General features: G+C 48.9%; 1 protein-coding gene across 1 annotated transcript in view; it reads left to right on the top strand.

Moving 5' to 3' along the window:
• vwa8 (von Willebrand factor A domain containing 8) overlaps positions 1–17,888 on the top strand; it is a 71,849-nt gene that overhangs the window by 20,398 nt on the left and 33,563 nt on the right. Inside the window, 11 exon segments of the mRNA XM_083922059.1 lie at positions 243–320; positions 1,316–1,431; positions 1,535–1,635; positions 3,287–3,393; positions 7,210–7,281; positions 7,563–7,639; positions 10,667–10,742; positions 12,155–12,290; positions 12,774–12,893; positions 14,007–14,212; positions 16,636–16,787. Of these exon segments, the coding sequence (XP_083778185.1) occupies positions 243–320; positions 1,316–1,431; positions 1,535–1,635; positions 3,287–3,393; positions 7,210–7,281; positions 7,563–7,639; positions 10,667–10,742; positions 12,155–12,290; positions 12,774–12,893; positions 14,007–14,212; positions 16,636–16,787 (1,241 nt within the window).

The raw sequence follows: 17,888 nt of genomic DNA, 5'->3' as shown, positions 1-17,888 counted from the left end.
ACAGTGTCTTTGTCCAAACAGGTTATAGCTAAAGTTTGCATTAATAACATCTTTGCATGGTTGCATAGGAGTGTGTGTAGATAATTTAGCTTCATCTGAAGTCATCTGAAAAGGACGCACACTGTCCCACCGACAGACAGCTGCTTGATTACATTACGCTAAGGTCCCTTTACGCCTGGGTGGTGAACTACCTAGCATCTAAACACCACCCTCCTCATCAGTTCTTCTTCTCTCCTTTTTAGACTCTTAATGTGCCGAAGGAAGCAGTGGAGCAGCTCCTGCACCTCACGCACACTCTCCGCAAGACAAACGACCCCACAGTGAGTTCAATTCACACACGAACAAACATCAGCGTGCTCAGAACCACCTGACACGACCTGCACTGCAGCCAGACACCAGGGGGAGATCCACACGTGTTGGCAACAGACTCTATAAAAACAGACGTAGCGTCTCCGTCAGGTCTTGATCCACTCTTCGCCTACGGGAGTCTCCATCTTGTCAGACTTTGACTCCGCCTCATTTCCTCTGACCCAAAAAGGGCATGTATGTGACGTTGGGGAGAGGGGCGTACGTCCATCTGGCTGACGTTTACCTCCGAGGAAAAGTGAGGGCCAGGGGCTAGCTGTCACTCAAGAGGCCACACCCCTAATTATTCATAAACTTTAACCTCCAATAAAATAAAAGCTAGCCCCTCCCCCTCAGTGTTGTCATGGAGACCTGATCTAAACACACAGACTAGAATGTTCTTTTGTCCTTAAACAGGTTTAATGATGCTGTGTAAACGGCCTGTTTAACATGGGGCTCAATGAGAAACTGCTCTGTTATGAAACCTGCCCCTAGTGGACACTCAGAGAACTGACGCTGACGGAGCTTCCTGATTGGATCAAACAGGAAGTTGCTGTGGGCGGGGCTTGGTTTTGGCTGCACTTCCATCTTTAAGTACAGTCTACAGATTGTTTACACTTGTGTGATCTCAGTGACTTATTAGTGTGTGTGTGTGTGTGCCTGTGTGCCTGTGTGCGTGCGTGCGTGCGTGCGTGCGTGCGTGCGTGCGTGCGTGCGTGCGTGCGTGCGTGCGTGCGTGCGTGCGTGCGTGCGTGCGTGCGTGCGTGCGTGCGTGCGTGCGTGCGTGCGTGCGTGCGTGCGTGCGTGCGTGCGTGCGTGCGTGCGTGCGTGCGTGCGTGCGTGCGTGCGTGCGTGCGTGCGTGCGTGCGTGCGTGCGTGCGTGCGTGCGTGCGTGCGTGCGTGTGTGTGTGTGTGTGTGTGTGTGTGTGTGTGTGTGTGCTTGCGTGTGTGTGTGTGCGTGTGTGTCCAGGCACAGTCTCTGGCCTCTTCTCTCTCCACCAGACAGCTGTTGAGGATCTGTCGCCGTCTCTCTCAGTACCCCGAGGAGAGCATCACTCATGCCGTCAACAAGGCTTGTCTCTCTAGGTATACATACACACACACACACACACACACATACACACACACACACAAAGGGTTAATATGCTATATGAGTGTGTGCAGCAGGTATTAAGTGTGTGTGTTTTAGGTTCCTGCCCAGCCTGGCTCGTGCCTCTCTGGATAAAAGCCTTGCCACCTGCTCCATACAGGACTCTCCCGATCCAGCTGAACTCACCCGTGACCTCAGCTGTAAGTCCCACTCAGTTTAATGTTCACCACTTTACAGTCACTTTCACACACACACCTGCCGTGTTTCCCCTTTTCAAGGTATCACGTTACAAAAGCTAAACGCTAACAGCAGAAAAAACGTGTTTTTGTGCTCATGTGAAGTGGTTTTTGTCACTGTTTCCTCAGTGAAGCTCAAGTTTGAGTCGTAATAATATAAGTTATTAACATAAGGGGCTGTGAACCGTAGGGTCGCTGGTTCAAGTCCCTGTGTGGACCATGTATGGAGCGTGGACTGGTGGCTGGAGAGGTGCCAGTTCATCTCCTGGGCACTGCCGAGGTGCTGTTGAGCAAGGCACCGAACCCCCAACTGCTCGGGGCGCCGGTTACTGGCAGCTCCCTCGCTCTGACATCTCTCCATTAATTGTGTGTGTGTGTGTGTGTGTGTGTGTGTGTGTGTGTGTGTGTGTGTGTGTGTGTGTGTGTGTGTGTGTGTGTGTGTGTGTGTGTGTGTGTGTGTGTGTGTGTGTGTGTGTGTGTGTGTGTGTGTGTGTGTGTGTGTGTGTGTGTGTGTGTGTGTGTGTGTGTGTGTGTGTGTGTGTGTGTGTGTGTGTGTGTGTGTGTGTGTGTGTGTGTGTGTGTGTGTAAAGTAATTCTTCTTCTTCTATAACGTGAAACAAGTAAACAAAAGCACATGGCTGATTACGCGGTGGCGATGTCCTGCAGCGCGCCGGGCTGTAGAACCTGCAACAGGCGGTGGGATCTAATTGGTGTCGGAGCGTCAGCCGTGATATTTCTGATAATGAGGGATTCATCCGATACCAGACAGTCTGTTCAGGAGATTTACACTGAATGAAATCAAACAAATATGTCTTCATTCATCTAAATATGGTCTTTTCCACACACCTTTGATAAATAACAGCAGAATCTCACCAACATAAACAGGAAGTAGAACCAATCAGGTGTAAATGAGTCGTTTTATTCAATTTATCAGTTCTCTGCACACGTTTCCTCATTTAGGGCGCCCTCCCACTGTGCCTCCGTCCCGTGCCCCGTGCTTTAGGGTCCTTGTCCCCCCCTCCAGGCCCGTTTGTACTCACACTACCTGGGCCTCGGTGAATGCTTCTTGCTGCCTATATGTCATCACGCCGTAACACGTCACACGCATTGTTTCCAGATCTTTCCGTAGACCTCAGAGTTTTTGTGCGTCTTGTCGACTGTTTTTGAATCTTTTCATCGACCAAATCTGCAGTAAACACTCCACCTCCGCATCACACCAACGTGAACCTTTCACCGCCATTGTTTGAAATGTCCGCGCATGGTCCCTCCTTCTTTTTTCTACGTCCCAACAGGCGCACAGGAAATGACCTCAGAACCGCCGTAGGCCTCGTGCTCGTACACGTGCGCACGCTCGTGCTCGTACATGTGCAAACGTGCTTTACTAAAGCCCACCTCTCCCAAACGGGCCTAGACACGGTACGGTTGAACTCACACTGGTCAAAGGAACTAGACTTTACCCGTAATACCTGTTTGGGCACAGTACGGATGGACAGTGGGAGTGCACCCTAAAACCAAGTTTCATGTCAAAACAGTATAATAATTGATGACGTTATAACATGCAACTTATATGTATATTGTGAAGGTGTTTAGCCTGCGTCTTCTGTATTTGCTCCAGGTTCGATAAAGGACGGCGTGCTGACGATCGGCAGCGTGTCTGCTCCCGTTTTCAGCCCCGATGAGAAAATGAAGGTTCCAGACGTGCTCTTCTATGATAATGCCCAGGTAATCACACACTAACTCACAACCAAAGATACTCACACACACACACGTCGCTCTGTCTGTACGTCACTGAGTCTGTAACTGCAACAGGACATCAGCCCTCGTGTTGTTAAAAGTGGGCCAGAAAAGACGTTTCTCTCCAGGACGTGACCCAGATTTAAGCCCATCAGCGCATAAAGCAGGATTAGGATCTGTTGTTTATCTGTATTTCCTCTCAAACTGAGAAAGATCACTGGGTGCATTGTTGTTATTAACGTGACTCTGTCCTTGCTGCAGTGTGTGACATTATTTCATTAGGAAGGATTTCACGTTTAGTTCTGGTCTTAGCTGATCTTCTCCAGGGCCGTGCTCGTTATTGGCCCTGTTCGGATGCACTGGCGTCTCACAGATGCTAATCTCAGTCCTGGCAGTAAAACCTCCCCCGGTACACTGCGACTGACCTCCGATTGCTGTTATTGATGGATTTTATTGGATGAGAAAGCAATCCCACTTTAATTCTGCTCTGTGTTTCTGTGTGTGTGCAGCAGGAAAACACACTGAGCAGTAGCGGTTAGCTTGGAGTTGTGATCATTATAACAAAGAGCTAAGGCTAGCCATATCAGTACAGTAGATACGTTACATGTATAGCTGTCATCCCTGCTGGAACAGGAGTCCCACCCACTGCAAGTCACTCTCACAGCACTGGGCAGCTCTGATACACCCTAAGTGTGCGAAGGAGAGGTACCGCAGCTCCTTCCTTCCTGCTGCTGTCAGACTTTACAATCAGCACTGCTCCCAATAGACTACTGACCTCATCCTGTACCCTGTACCCTGCACTGTGCAATATGCCTGTACTATGGGCACTTCTGCTTTTTGCACTATTTGGACTAATTTAATCATATTTATTCACTCCATATTACATTATTACAAAACAAGAGCAACTGCACTATATGATGTGAATATGTGTCTATTTCTATTTCTTCCCTTTTTAAATTTAACTTTATTGCTTATTTTTGCCATTTTTTACCTTACTTTGTCATATTCTGTTGCTGCTGTGACAAAATAATTTCCCCGTCTGCGGAACATTAAAGGTTTTCTGATTCTGATTCTGATTTCTGATATAAAGGACCTGCTTTGCTTCATGCAATGGTTGTTAAAGCCTAGATACTGTAGCTGTGCACAGCTCCAAACACTCAGCCAAATCTAGGTTTGTCATTATAAAAGCAAACGGTTGTTGAGCAGCATGAATCGAGAAGGAGCCCGTTAGCGTGGCACCAGAGCGCGCTGGCATTATGCACGGCCGCTTAACTTTATTAAATCACCTGACAACAACTCAAGGCTGTTACAGGCAACATGCAGACCTCTACACACATCAGGCTGCTCCGTTATGATGCTACTCAGGCAGACAGTGTTTCAGTGTTTACACCGCAGAAATTAGCAGCTTGCGGGATGTCAGCTGGGATCGGCTCTAGCACGCCCCGCGACCCCGACCCTGGGATAAGCGGTTGAAGATGAATGAATGAATGAATGAATGGGGTTGCTCTGCTTAGAACGCTGCACTGAATTTCAGGATGAAAGCAGCTGAAATTAAAATCAAGTTGGCAACAGCGGCCAGTACAGATACAGAGTCCTCACATTTGTAAATGCATGAGCAGAACAGCTCCATCTAGAGTCTCCAGATTGTAGTCGCAACAACAAAACATAACACCAGCAGTGGGGTTGCCAGGTTGGTCAGACCCGGCCCAGTAGCTCCAGGAGACCGGAGTCTGTTTGAGCCTGTTTGAACCCGTCCCCTCCAGAAAACCACAGCATCAAAACAAGGATTAGAGGAGTTTGACTGACAGTTAGCGTTAGCCGTTAGCGTTAGCCGTTCCAGCTAAGTGCAGATGAAAGTGATGTTAGCATCCAGGAGCAGCGTAGCCATGTGGGCGTGCGTTTGAATGGCGTTCCTCTCCTTTCTCTCAGTCCATGGAGTGAATGCTCGGCCTATAGTGACTCTGGTTGTTGCCCGTCTCCGCTCACTCAGCTGCTGGGACAAAGAACGCCCCCTTCACTGAGGCTCCCAAGCAGCTGCAGCATTGGCTAACTCCATTTCACCCATTATTTTCAAAAAAATATATAGCTTTTAATGAAGAATCTACAGATTTAACCTTTAAATTCTAGTATGAAACACACATTTGCCTGTAAAGGAAATGTGTGTTTCAGTCTTATGTTTATCGATCTCTTGGATTTACTCCAAACAATAACGACTGGCTTCACGCCCCTCCCCACATTTTAAGCCATTTCTCATTTAAACACACAGTTTAACATTTACGTTTAGTTAACATTAGTCTTTTCGTGGTTAATGACGTTGAAGAGACGTTTCCACACGTTAAATCTGATGTTAGATTCACATTTATTGACCTGTTTTTGTTTTCGTGGACGTCTCATGTCGTCTTGGCCCGAGTTCAGAGAGGAACCGGCTAAAGAAACAACTCTTTGACATCCGCTGGCACGACCGAAGGCACAGCGTGACCCAGATTGATCTCTTTCCCTCTCTCTCTCCCTCTCTCTCTCTCTCTCTCCCTCTCTCTCTCTCTCTCTCTCTCTCTCTCTCTCTCTCTCTCTCTCTCTCTCTCTCTCTCTCTCTCTCTCTCTCTCTCTCTCTCTCTTTCTCTTTCTCTCTGTCCTCATTCTGCCCTTTTTCCTCAACCTGCTTGTGCTGCAGACTGAAATAAGAGTGGAAGAGGGTGAGATAGGACGAGAGGATGCCCTACTTTTCCAACGACCTATTTTCTGTCTTCACAGCAGAAGGACGGTTGTAAAAAGCCAACCTCCATATATCTGCATTTTTTCTTCAAACAGGACCAACAGTAAAGAGGGGGAAATTTACTGGCTGATTTAGTGAATGTTTGCTCTTTTCTTTGTGGACTGTGCTTCAATATAACTTAAAGTAGGGCGGTCAATGCTTAAAGAAATTCTTAGGGCGCCCTCCCACTGTGCGTCCGTCCCGTGCCCCGTGCTTTAGGGTCCTTGTCCCCCCCCCCAGGCCCGTTTGTACTCACACTACCTGGGCCTCGGAGAATGCTTCTTGCTGCCTACCACCGGGCAGGGTTTTATTTATGTGACGTAGCGGAGAAGCGACTGTTGTGATTCAGACAACAATGGCATCTCTCTTGGAGGAAGCAGGCGTCAACATGGACGCTGCTGTTTCATCGTGTTTCCGATCACGAGAATCTTTCTTCTTTAAAGAACCAGAGAACGGCTCTGAAGGCTTTTGGTGGAAACCAGGTTTTCACCCGTCGCTCTCATCAGCATCACCGGTCAGTTTCCATGGGAGCGGTTGAAGCAGCATGTCAATAAAGATGACGGACAAGTGGTTTATCCAATCATATGCAAGGATTTTTGATAAGGTCGAGCCCCCTGAAATCACCTTGCTGTGGAGCGATCCCAGATGGACGAGTGAAGTGAGGAGGAACCAAATTCATGAACTCATCAAATAAGCCATCGAGACAGATTATTTTGTGTCTCAACTATTAAAGAGTCCACACATAACATAACTAATACTTATAACAGCAAACCTCTGCAGCAGCATGAGAAGAGTCCCTACACACAAAACAAAGCAGCAACAGCGTAGTTAGTGAAGCCAGAGTTTATTAAAGAGTGTTTTAAAGACTTACCTACTGGCCCCTGTACCAGCTCCTCTCATAGTAAAGTCCATTACAGTGGAAGGAGCCCATTGGTGCTTTGTTTTGTGTGTAGGGACTCTTCTCAATACGTTGAATGCATTCAGTTCAGTCGACCTGCACGAGTCCATAAAATTCCTTTCTGAGCTGTTTGTGTGTTTGAATGTCTCTGCAGCACATGATGGTGATGGAGGACATGCTGAAAGACTTTCTGTTAGGAGAGCACCTCCTGTTGGTGGGCAACCAGGTGAGCTACATGACTGCAAAACACTGTGACTTCCTGCCCCTTCATACGTACAGGTGCACTGCCGGTCACTGTCATGATCCCACTGCGGTGTCAGGTAAAACAAACAAAGCTTGGACTTGGTGTTTGCAGCAGTGGGGGTCAGTGAAGAAGGCCACACAAGCGCCCTGACGTCCCCCTCCACACACTCCTGCTCACTTCCTTCAAACACAGCTGATGCATGAAGAACTCATTAGTTAGCATGTGTTGGTTGCTGAGTGTTTTGCCGTTGTGTCTTTCCACAGGGCGTGGGTAAGAATAAGATAGTGGACCGGTTCCTGCACCTCCTGAACAGGCCCAGAGAATACCTTCAGCTCCACAGGTGAGGTTCAAAGTGTTTCATGAGACTAAAGATCCCAACGTTCAGGAGGATTTCACAAAGCAGCCAAATCCTCTGCAGAGGTCTCCTCAAACATCCGTGCTTCGCCGACGCTGTTCGGCTCGTCAGACTCTTTGCTCAGCTTGTTTCTCTGATAAATAAAGATCCAAACATTCAACGACTCCAAACACAGAGTGAAAAACCACCAAAATCTAAAAGTGTTTCATAAAAATGTGTCTTAAAAAAAGCCTCTGGCAGACAACCACAATGCTGACGCACGCACATTCCTCTGGTTTGAAGTTTGTTGGAAACATTGGGGATAATGTAACAACACAGCTCAACTAAATTTAGGACGAACTAGATACTTTTACACACACCGGTGCATCTGCTAATCGACCTGAATAGACTTTACTAAGAGAGGAGCTGGTGCTGGGGCCAGTTTCTTTTAATGAAATCAGATTCTCTAAGGGCGCCCTACCACTGTGCGTCCGTCCCGTGCCCCGTGCTTTAGGGTCCTTGTCCCCCCCTCCAGGCCCGTTTGTACTCACACTACCTGGGCCTCGGAGAATGCTTCTTGCTGCCTATACGTCATCACGCCGTAACACGTCACACGCATTGATGACGTCATGGCGATGCGTGGCTTTGTTTCCAGATCTTTCCGTAGACCTCGGAGTTTTTGTGCGTCTTGTCGACTGTTTTTGAATCTTTTCATCGACCAAATCTGCAGTAAACACTCCACCTCCGCATCACACCAACGTGAACCTTTCACCGCCATTGTTTGAAATGTCCGCGCATGGTCCCTCCTTCTTTTTTCTACGTCCCAACAGGCGCACAGGAAATGACCTCAGAACCGCCGTAGGCCTCGTGCTCGTACACCTGTGCACGCTCGTGCTCGTACACGTGCAAACGTGCTTTACTAAAGCCCACCTCTCCCAAACGGGCCGTGGACGGCAAGCGTGCCGCTCCTAGACGTGGTACGGTTGCACTCACACTGGTCAAACGCACTAGGCTTTACCCGAAAATCCTGTTTTGGCCCAATGCGGAAAGACAGTGTGAGTGCGCCCTAACTACGTTGTTGTTGGTGCGTCGTTCGGTACGTCCAGCTCTTGGTGACTCTACCGGATTTTCCCGTTAGTCCTCAGTGAATTAGGACATCCTTCAGCAGAACAAGGACCACACTTGCCCATTTTAAAGAAGGACCATTTGAAGACGTTCTCGTTAACGCTTCCCGCATGATCACACCTCAGGAAAATCCGTTCAGAGATGCTCATCCATACATCGACGTGTTGTGTGCTGTTGTAGCTCAGATCAATCAGAGGCTGAGGTGGGCCTCGTATTGATCTCAGCACTAATAAGACGGCAGTGTTTTGCGTGTCAATAGTGACTCGCTGACGGGAGAAAAGCAGAATGCCGATAAAAGCAATCTCTTGTAAAAACCCTGAAGAACCGAAGTATCGGTTCAACCACGTCGTGTTGAGTCATTTATGCTCAAGCACCCGCGTGTTGAAACAACCGGTTCCTCCTCTTAGTCTGCGTGTGGAGTTTGTCAAAGTCTCGTGAAAGTCGAAGTGGAGCTGAATGCGGATGTGGCCTGGTTAGCCGCTGTAGCAGCAGCTAATATTAGAGCAGGGCAGAGGCAGGGAGAGCTGTGCGTGTGGCTTTTGGGAGCCTGCGACTGAAAGCCTACAGAGATGCGGCTCAGAAAAAAAGCAAAAGAGTTGCAGCCGGCCAGGAAGGAAACTAGGACAGCTCCTGGGTCACACTGAGAGACATCAGGGGGAGGAGGGCTGGTGGAAGAGAGAGAGAGAGGTTGAGAGAAAGAGGGAGCGACCGTTTTGGACGCCAGGAGAGAATCAAAGTTGTTGGGGAGATGCTTCAGTAGTTGTGTTTGTGTTGCTGGCCTGTTGAACCCAAACACGGCGTTACTGATACTGTTATTCACTGGCCTGCATCCTCCATTCTGACCTCAAAGTCCAGCTTCAATACACCGATAGAGACAGAACTGGACAGGAAATACCACAGCTGCTCATGGCTACCTGAACGTTAGCAGCGTTCACATGTAAATAAACATATACAAGTAGTAATATGTGACATGACAGAATGCATAAGGCTGCAGGACACTTGTGTTTTATTATGATTAACTGAATATAAGGGCTCGTCCACAAGGAGACACGTTTTCCTGTAACCACACAACTTTAGTATTGTTTAGTCTCCCATCCACAGCAGCCGGCGTTATCCGAGCCTGAAAACAGGATCTTTAGAAACCAGGTCCCAGAGCGGGAAGATTGTAAACGCCCCCCATGGCGTTGTGGTCTGGACGGTGAAAGCTCAGACTTTGTTAAAGGACGGCGTCATGGCCCCACCTCCGACCTCTGACCCCGCAGCGTCACTTAACAACAACAGTGCTGCTGCGTGAGAGGACAGAGACGGACCAGAGGCTGTTTACTGAACTGGACTCTGAGCCACATGCATGGGACTGAATGAGGCCCAGCACAGATGTCTCCCTTTTCCCTGATGCTCTGAATAAGGAGCTAAACTGCTCTAGGCTCTGTTTCTAAATCCAGTTCTAAGAAGCTGTGAAAAGTCTCTAAATGTAGTGAGAAAGTGGCGCCTGGGAGTGCTTTGGGACGGGGAAGGGGCTCCCAGCAGCACCCTCTGCTCAGTGAGGACACTAACTGCAGAGTGAAGGGGCTCCCAGCAGCCCCCTCTGCTCAGTGAGGACACTAACTGCAGAGTGAAGGGGCTCCCAGCAGCCCCTTCTGCTCAGTGAGGACACTAACTGCAGAGTGAAGGGGCTCCCAGCAGCCCCCTCTGCTCAGTGGGGACACTAACTGCAGAGTGGTGGGTGCATCAGAGTCCAGAACAGCACCTTTGGGAAGTCTCCAGAGTACTCTACGGGGGAATTGTTGGGTCTATGTCACAGAGTGTGGTCTTTACCTTCTCTGTAAAGTGTCCTGAGATAACCGTTGTTATGATTTCGCACAATAAATAAAATTGGATTGAATTGAATTGTGTTTTCTGCTCCTTCAGAGACACGACCGTCCAAACTCTGACCCTGCAGCCCTCGGTCCGAGACGGCATCATCATGTACGAGGACTCACCTCTGGTCAGTCAGTGTCGCACACACACACACACACACACACACACACACACACACAAGATCCGTCCTCTTGCATGTGTAGTAAACATATTATTAACAACATGTGTTGACACTGGACAGGGCGTGCAGGACAATTTTTTAATATATTTTATTAAGTGTGGCATGAAATTACGGTGAAATGAGCGAGCTATTCAGCGAGCTAGCTGACTAACGATGTTAGGAATTGAGACGTCCTTCGTGACGGCCCGCTGGGATCCATCCGGGGTCACAGGCCAGAGGACGGAGCAGACGAGGAGGCACAGGATAAAGACATAGAGAAATCTTCCCTCCTCTCTGTACAGACTCACCTTCATGTCCGACCCTTTTCACACCCTGATGAGCAGGAAAAGCACAGGTGTCCCTAATAATATGAATGTCCCAGTTAGCCAACGAGGCTACAGGTGGAATGTGAAAAAGTGGAACACCTACATGAGAATGAGGGCGTTTTAATGCGGCTGTGGAAAAGGTGTACACCTCTCTGGTGTCACCAAAAAAGGGAACTGTGATGATGTGTTTGAGCTTCATATTAATACATTCATAATCAGGCATCTTGCTCCCAGTGTGTCCTTCTCTCTGTGTGTCTCTCTGTCTCTCTGTCTCTCTGTCCGTCTGTGTGTGTGTGTCTGTGTCCTTCTTTGTCTGTGTGTCCGTCTGTGTGTGTGTGTGTGTGTGTGTGTCGGCCTGTCTGCCTGACTCTCTGACTGTCTCTCTCTGTTTGTCTGTCTGTGTCTCATCCAAACTGAAATCATCTGTGCTCAGAGCTTCATCCACAACCAAACATCACTGATAAAAGGAAGTCTGTCATCTTGTTATTTTGCCAAAAATTAGTTTGTTCTATAGACTGTAAAAATACAAAAATCTCTCTCTCTCACACACACACACACACACGCCTTTTCTCGGTCTATATCTCTCTCTCACTCTCTCTCTCTCTCACTCTCTCACGCGCACACACACACACACACACACACACACACACACACACACACACACTCTCACACTCCTTTTCTCTCTCTCTCTCTCTCGTGACTGTGACGGACAGTGAATTTCCGTGCTATGCTATGCACCTGTGCATAAGGTGTGTACATGTGTGAACACATCGCTCTCCATGAACACACACGAGCTCACTCTGGGATTAATAAATAAACTCTGTCTGATGTTCGGTCCGGCTGATTTGGACATTTGAGTTCTTGTAATGTCGAGATCATTTATGGGTTTTTAGGTTTATCTTCTGATCAGTCAGAGGTCTCATCTGCCACAACTCATAATAATACATTTTATTGATGTAGAGCTTTTCAAAATACTCAGACCCGAATAATAAGGACGTTCAGCAATACCTTGTGTGTGTGTGTGTGTGTGTGTGTGTGTGTGCGTGCGCGCAGGTGAAGGCAGTGAAAATGGGTCACATCTTGGTGATCGACGAGGCCGACAAAGCTCCCACCAACGTCACCTGCATCCTCAAAACCCTGGTGGAGAGCGGAGAGATGATCCTGGCGGACGGACGCAGAATCATCTCAGGTACACACACACACACACACACACACACGCTGGGTTTAACGCTCCGACAGCAGACATGTCCCAGATCCAGCCGCTCAGACAGGAGCGGGGCCCTTAAACGGACGAGTGGAGGATCGGATTTCCCAGAAGACAAACAGGAGTAAAACACCAGATGCCGGCCACTAGAGGAGGCTTAGGGTAAAAGCCTTTATGGACAGGTACCAGTCGGTCCTGGGCAGTAAAACCTGTACATTTTCCAAGTCATCCCACGTAATCACAGCGGTTGCTGACAGACTCCTCCGAGAGAGGCTCTTCCTCCAGGAGGAATGTAAACACAACCTTGAGACTTCATAAACACAAACCTCAGAACAGCTCCCGATGTTATCAGGAGGCGTGTGTCAGGCTGAGTCACACAAATCGAACCAAAACATTAAAGAAGAGACAGGAAGTACATGTGTGTTTGCTTGTTGTGTGGCAGTGACTGTGCCTGTGTCTCTCCCACAGATCCACGGGAAGCTGAGGGGAGGCCCAACACCATCGTCATGCACCCGGACTTCAGGATGCTCGTCCTGGCTAACCGACCGGGTTTTCCTTTCCTGGGCAATGACTTTTTTGGAGCTCTAGGTACACACACACACATACACACACACACTAACACACACACTCCCACACACACACACACTCACACTCACACACACACACACACACACACACTGTTAAATTTGGACTGAAGCCAAGAATCAGTCTCAGGAAGCGGCAGAGATGTTAGCGAGGAGGTAGAGACGGGAATGACATCCAACAAAGTCTCAAACGGTGGTTTGGTCGGCGACTTGAACCCCCGAGACAGGGGTGGGCAATTCCGGTCCTGCAGAGCCACTGTCCTGCATGTTTTAGGTTCCTCCCTACCCTAACACACCTGAGTCTAACACACCTCAGTCTGACAATGATCAAACTGTGACGAGCATCAGCTGCTTGATAACGAGCAGAGCATTAGACTCAGGTGTGTCAGACTCAGGTGTGTCAGACTCAGGTGTGTTAGACTCAGGTGTGTTAGACTCAGGTGTGTTAGGGTAGGGAGGAACCTAAAACATGCAGGACAGTGGCTCTACAGGACCGGAATTACCCTGCCCTGGTCTCGACCACCAGTCCTGGTTCCTACCCTCACCTGTGGTCATGAAAGCTGGGTCAGGACCCAAAGAACCAGGTCCAGGTCAGGACCCAAAGAACCAGGTCCAGGTCCAAGCGTCTGACATGTGTTTCCTCAGGAGGGGGTCTGGAGTCTCCCTTAGAGAGAGGGGGAGAAGTTCAGCATCCGTGAGGAACTCGGAGTAGAGCCGCTGCTCCTTTGTGTTGAAAGGAGCCAGTTGAGGTGGTTCAGGATCACCTGGTAAGGATGAACCCTGGGCGCCTCCCTAGGGAGGTGTTCCAGGCACGTCCAGCTGGGAGGAGGCCTCGGGGAAGACCCAGGACCAGGTGGAGAGATTAGATCTCCACACTGGCCTGGGAACGCCTCAGGATCCCCCAGTTAGAGCTGGTTAATGTGGCCCGGGAAAGGGAAGTTTGGGGTCCCCTGCTGGAGCTGCTGCCCCTGAGACCTGATCCCGGATCAGAGACTGAAGATGAGATGAGATGAACAGAAAATGAATAAATAGGGCGCAGCAAAGTGTTCTTAGTATATTATGTAGTAAAGTAAAAGTAAATTCTTGAGTAAAGTTATGCCTTGTTGTCCCTGAACAGGTGATATCTTCAGCTGCCATGCTGTGGACAACCCAAAGCCCCAGGCGGAGCTGGCGATGCTGAAGCAGTACGGCCCCGACGTTCCCGACGCCACTCTGCAGAAGCTCGTCGCCGCCTTCGGAGAGCTGAGGTCCATGGCCGACCAGGGCACCATCACGTACCCCTACTCCACCCGAGAGGTGGTCAACATCGTCAAACACCTCCAGGTAAGAAGACACCGGAACACGAACGAGACATACGACTCAACAGGACAACAGCGTTTATGAGACCTGGATCCTGCGCTTTAATAATGCACGAGAGCGTCCGTCCAACAGCTGTGACGGAGAGGGAAGACCCTGATCCTGCTTCAGTTCAACAGTTTTGAAAGGCCTCTTAGGGCGCCCTCCCACTGTGCCTCCGTCCCGTGCCCCGTGCTTTAGGGTCCTTGTCCCCCCCTCCAGGCCCGTTTGTAACCACACTACCTGGGCCTCGGAGAATGCTTCTTGCTGCCTATACGTCATCACGCCGTAACACGTCACACGCATTGATGATGTCATGGCGATGCGTGGCATGCCCCCACCACAGAGACTTCCTGTTTGATCCAATCAGGAAGCCCCGTCAGCGTCAGTTCTCTGAGTGTCCACTAGGGGCAGGTTTCATAACAGAGCAGTTTCTCATTGAGCCCCATGTTAAACAGGCCGTTTACACAGCATCATTAAACCTGTTTAAGGACAAAAGAACATTCTAGTCTGTGTGTTTAGCTCAGATCTCCATGACAACACTGAGGGGGAGGGGCTAGTTTTTATTTGATTGGAGGTTAAAGTTTATGAATAATTAGGGGCGTGGCCTCTTGAGGGACAGCTAGCCTCTGGCCCTCACTTCTCCTTGGAGGTAAACGTCAGCCAGATGGACGTACGCCCCTCCCCCCAACGTCACATACATGCCCTTTTTTGGTCAGAGGAAATGAGGAGGAGTTAAAGTCTGATAAGATGGAGACTCCCGTAGGCGAAGACTGGATCAAGTTGAGAGAACGGACCTCGACGGAGACGCTACGTCCGTTTTTATACCGTCTGTTGTCGCAACCCTCGCAAAATGACTCAACACACTACAGCCAGGGACGTACTCGATCATCGCTGGCAGCTAAGATAATCGTCCAACCACCCAACCACATTAGATATTTCCAACTGTCATCCTCTCGCCTTCTGTCGTGGTTACGCTGCACGCTGCAGTAAAGAACACATAGCTTATTTGTTTGCATTTAATTTAATTTTGGATGTCTCCTCCTGGTCTTTAGAAATGTGCAGAGAGAAAATCACCACAGGAGCAGATCGAGCGCTGAGAGAAGAGCCAAATTAAGACTCTTGCAGATCAATAAGTCCTTATGTTTGATTTCCCCACCGGCCGCCTTCTCCTGTCATCAATCACCAGCACTATTGACACCTGCAGGAGCGGGACACGTACCGGGGTCGTTTCTTTTTGCCAGTGCAGTTCCCTAATTACCATTTCACATCTGCTCATAATTGTACCTTTGTGGAAACAGATTAATTCAGCCCGCGGCGCTTTACATCCGATCTCTGTGATTTAGTTGTAACCGGTTGGGCTCGGGCAACACTTTATAGTCCTAACAGTGTAAACACATTTTATTTTTAGGTGTGAAAGTGTCATTAGGGTCCTGATTATGGATCCAGAGCTGTTCAGTTCCTTTAAACAATCATTTAATTACAGCTTCTGCCTAAATGAGTCACATCAGGACCGTCGACAGAATTAAACTATTAAACACATTATGCACATTAGGGCGCCCTCCCACTGTGCCTCCGTCCCGTGCCCCGTGCTTTAGGGTCCTTGTCCCCCCCTCCAGGCCCGTTTTTACTCACACTACCTTGGCCTCGGAGAATGCTTCTTGCTGCCTATACGTCATCACGCCGTAACACGTCACACGCATTGATGACGTCATGGCGATGCGTGGCTTTGTTTCCAGATCTTTCCGTAGACCTCGGAGTTTTTGTGCGTCTTGACGACTGTTTTTGAATCTTTTCATCGACCAAATCTGCAGTAAACACTCCACCTCCGCATCACACCAACGTGAACCTTTCACCGCCATTGTTTGAAATGTCCGCGCATGGTCCCTCCTTCTTTTTTCTACGTCCCAACAGGCGCACAGGAAATGACCTCAGAACCGCCGTAGGCCTCGTGCTCGTACACGTGCTCACGCTCGTGCTCGTACACGTATAAACGTGCTTTACTAAAGCCCACCTCTCCCAAACGGGCCGTGGAGCGGAGCGGTTGCACTCACACTGGTCAAACGCACTAGGCTTTAGCTGAAAAACCTGTTTTGGCGCGGTGTGGAAGGACTCTCTCTTTTTACCAGCCTGTAACCATAGTTACTGCACACTACAGACAGTTTATTATAAGGAAATATAACTGGTATCTCTCAAATGATATCACAAACACAGTAACTATCAGTGTGGAGATGATAGCATGTTGTTCCACACTCCCCTGCCCCTACTTTTAACCCTGTTGAAGACTTGTAAATTGACCCTCTTGATCTCCTCCTCCTCCTCTTCTTCATCCTCCCGGTCTTCCTATGAACCTCTCTTCTTCCTCTCCTTTACCTTCCCCCCTCTTTCCTCTGTGTTCTTCTGCTCCACAGAAATTCCCCGGCGAGGGTTTGGCGAACGTGGTGCGAAACGTCTTCGACTTCGACTCGTACAACAAGGACGCACGAGAGGTTCTGATCGAGGCGCTGCACAAGCACGGGATCCCCATCGGCGCCAAGCCCAGCTCTGTCAATCTGGCTAAGGAGTAAGGCACCAGGAGCACAGAGACGCTAGAATAACACACACAAACACACACGTTAACGACCGACGCAGTAACAAACCCCAGTCAGAACGGGGTCAGAGCCGTGGGACGGATAATAAACGTCACGGACGGTACCTGACGGCTAACCTGGCTCTGTTGTGAATCTCTTTAAAATGAGGACGTAGCAGTGAGCCACCGCAGCTAAACTAACGTTCACTCGGTGTATTTTCACTTTCGATGATAACCGGATGAATCCAAACACAGTCGGAGCTCAGTGTCAGTGAAGGAGCAGGCGGAGGTCAGAGGACGCTGACTCATAGGAGCCTGTGATGCACCGTGACACTGACGGATGATCATCTTTCATACACATGTTTTTAGTGATCAGTGATTTTCACCTTATCAGAGAACAGGAAGAGAGGATGAAATAAAGCGAGTGAATCATTCACGCATTTAAAAAATCGATTATAAACAAAAATAGTTTCTAAAGAATTGCGATATTTAAAGAGTACGTACGGCGTAAAATCATCCCAGGGTCTTTTTCGGCACTTACACACATCTAATAATCCATGGAGATAGTTTTTATTTGTGTGTGAACTATTAACTATTAATTAAGAGATGCTAACAGGCGGACGTGGCTAACAGTGATTAGCTCGGGGCAGCACGGTGAAGGCATTCAAAGGTCTTTTTTAACCACTAATGCTGCTGAAAATAACAGCAAATCTCTGCAGCAGCATGAGAAGAGTCCCTACACACAAAACAAAGCGTCATCAGCGTAGTTAGTGAAGCCAGAGTTTATTAAAGAGTGTTTTAAAGACTTACCTACTGGCCCCTGTACCAGCTCCTCTCATAGTAAAGTCCATTACAGTGGATTAGCAAAGTCAATCCCAAAGGAAGGAGCCCATTGGTTCCTGTAACAACTATTAACGTAGAAATCCAGGAGAGATGCTAACAGCCGTACGTGGCTAACAGTGGTTAGCTCGGGGCAGCACGGTGAAGCAATCAAAGGTCTTTTTTAACCACTAATGCTGCTGAAAATAACAGCAAACCTCTGCAGCAGCATGAGAAGAGTCCCAGTTTGGGTTCGGACCCTGACTGTGTCAAAGT

Source organism: Echiichthys vipera (genome assembly GCF_963691815.1).
Source record: "Echiichthys vipera genome assembly, chromosome: 10".
Classification (NCBI taxonomy): Eukaryota; Metazoa; Chordata; class Actinopteri; order Perciformes; family Trachinidae; genus Echiichthys; species Echiichthys vipera.
Note: the sequence above shows the minus strand (reverse complement) of the source record. Positions and strands in the feature narration are given on the sequence as shown.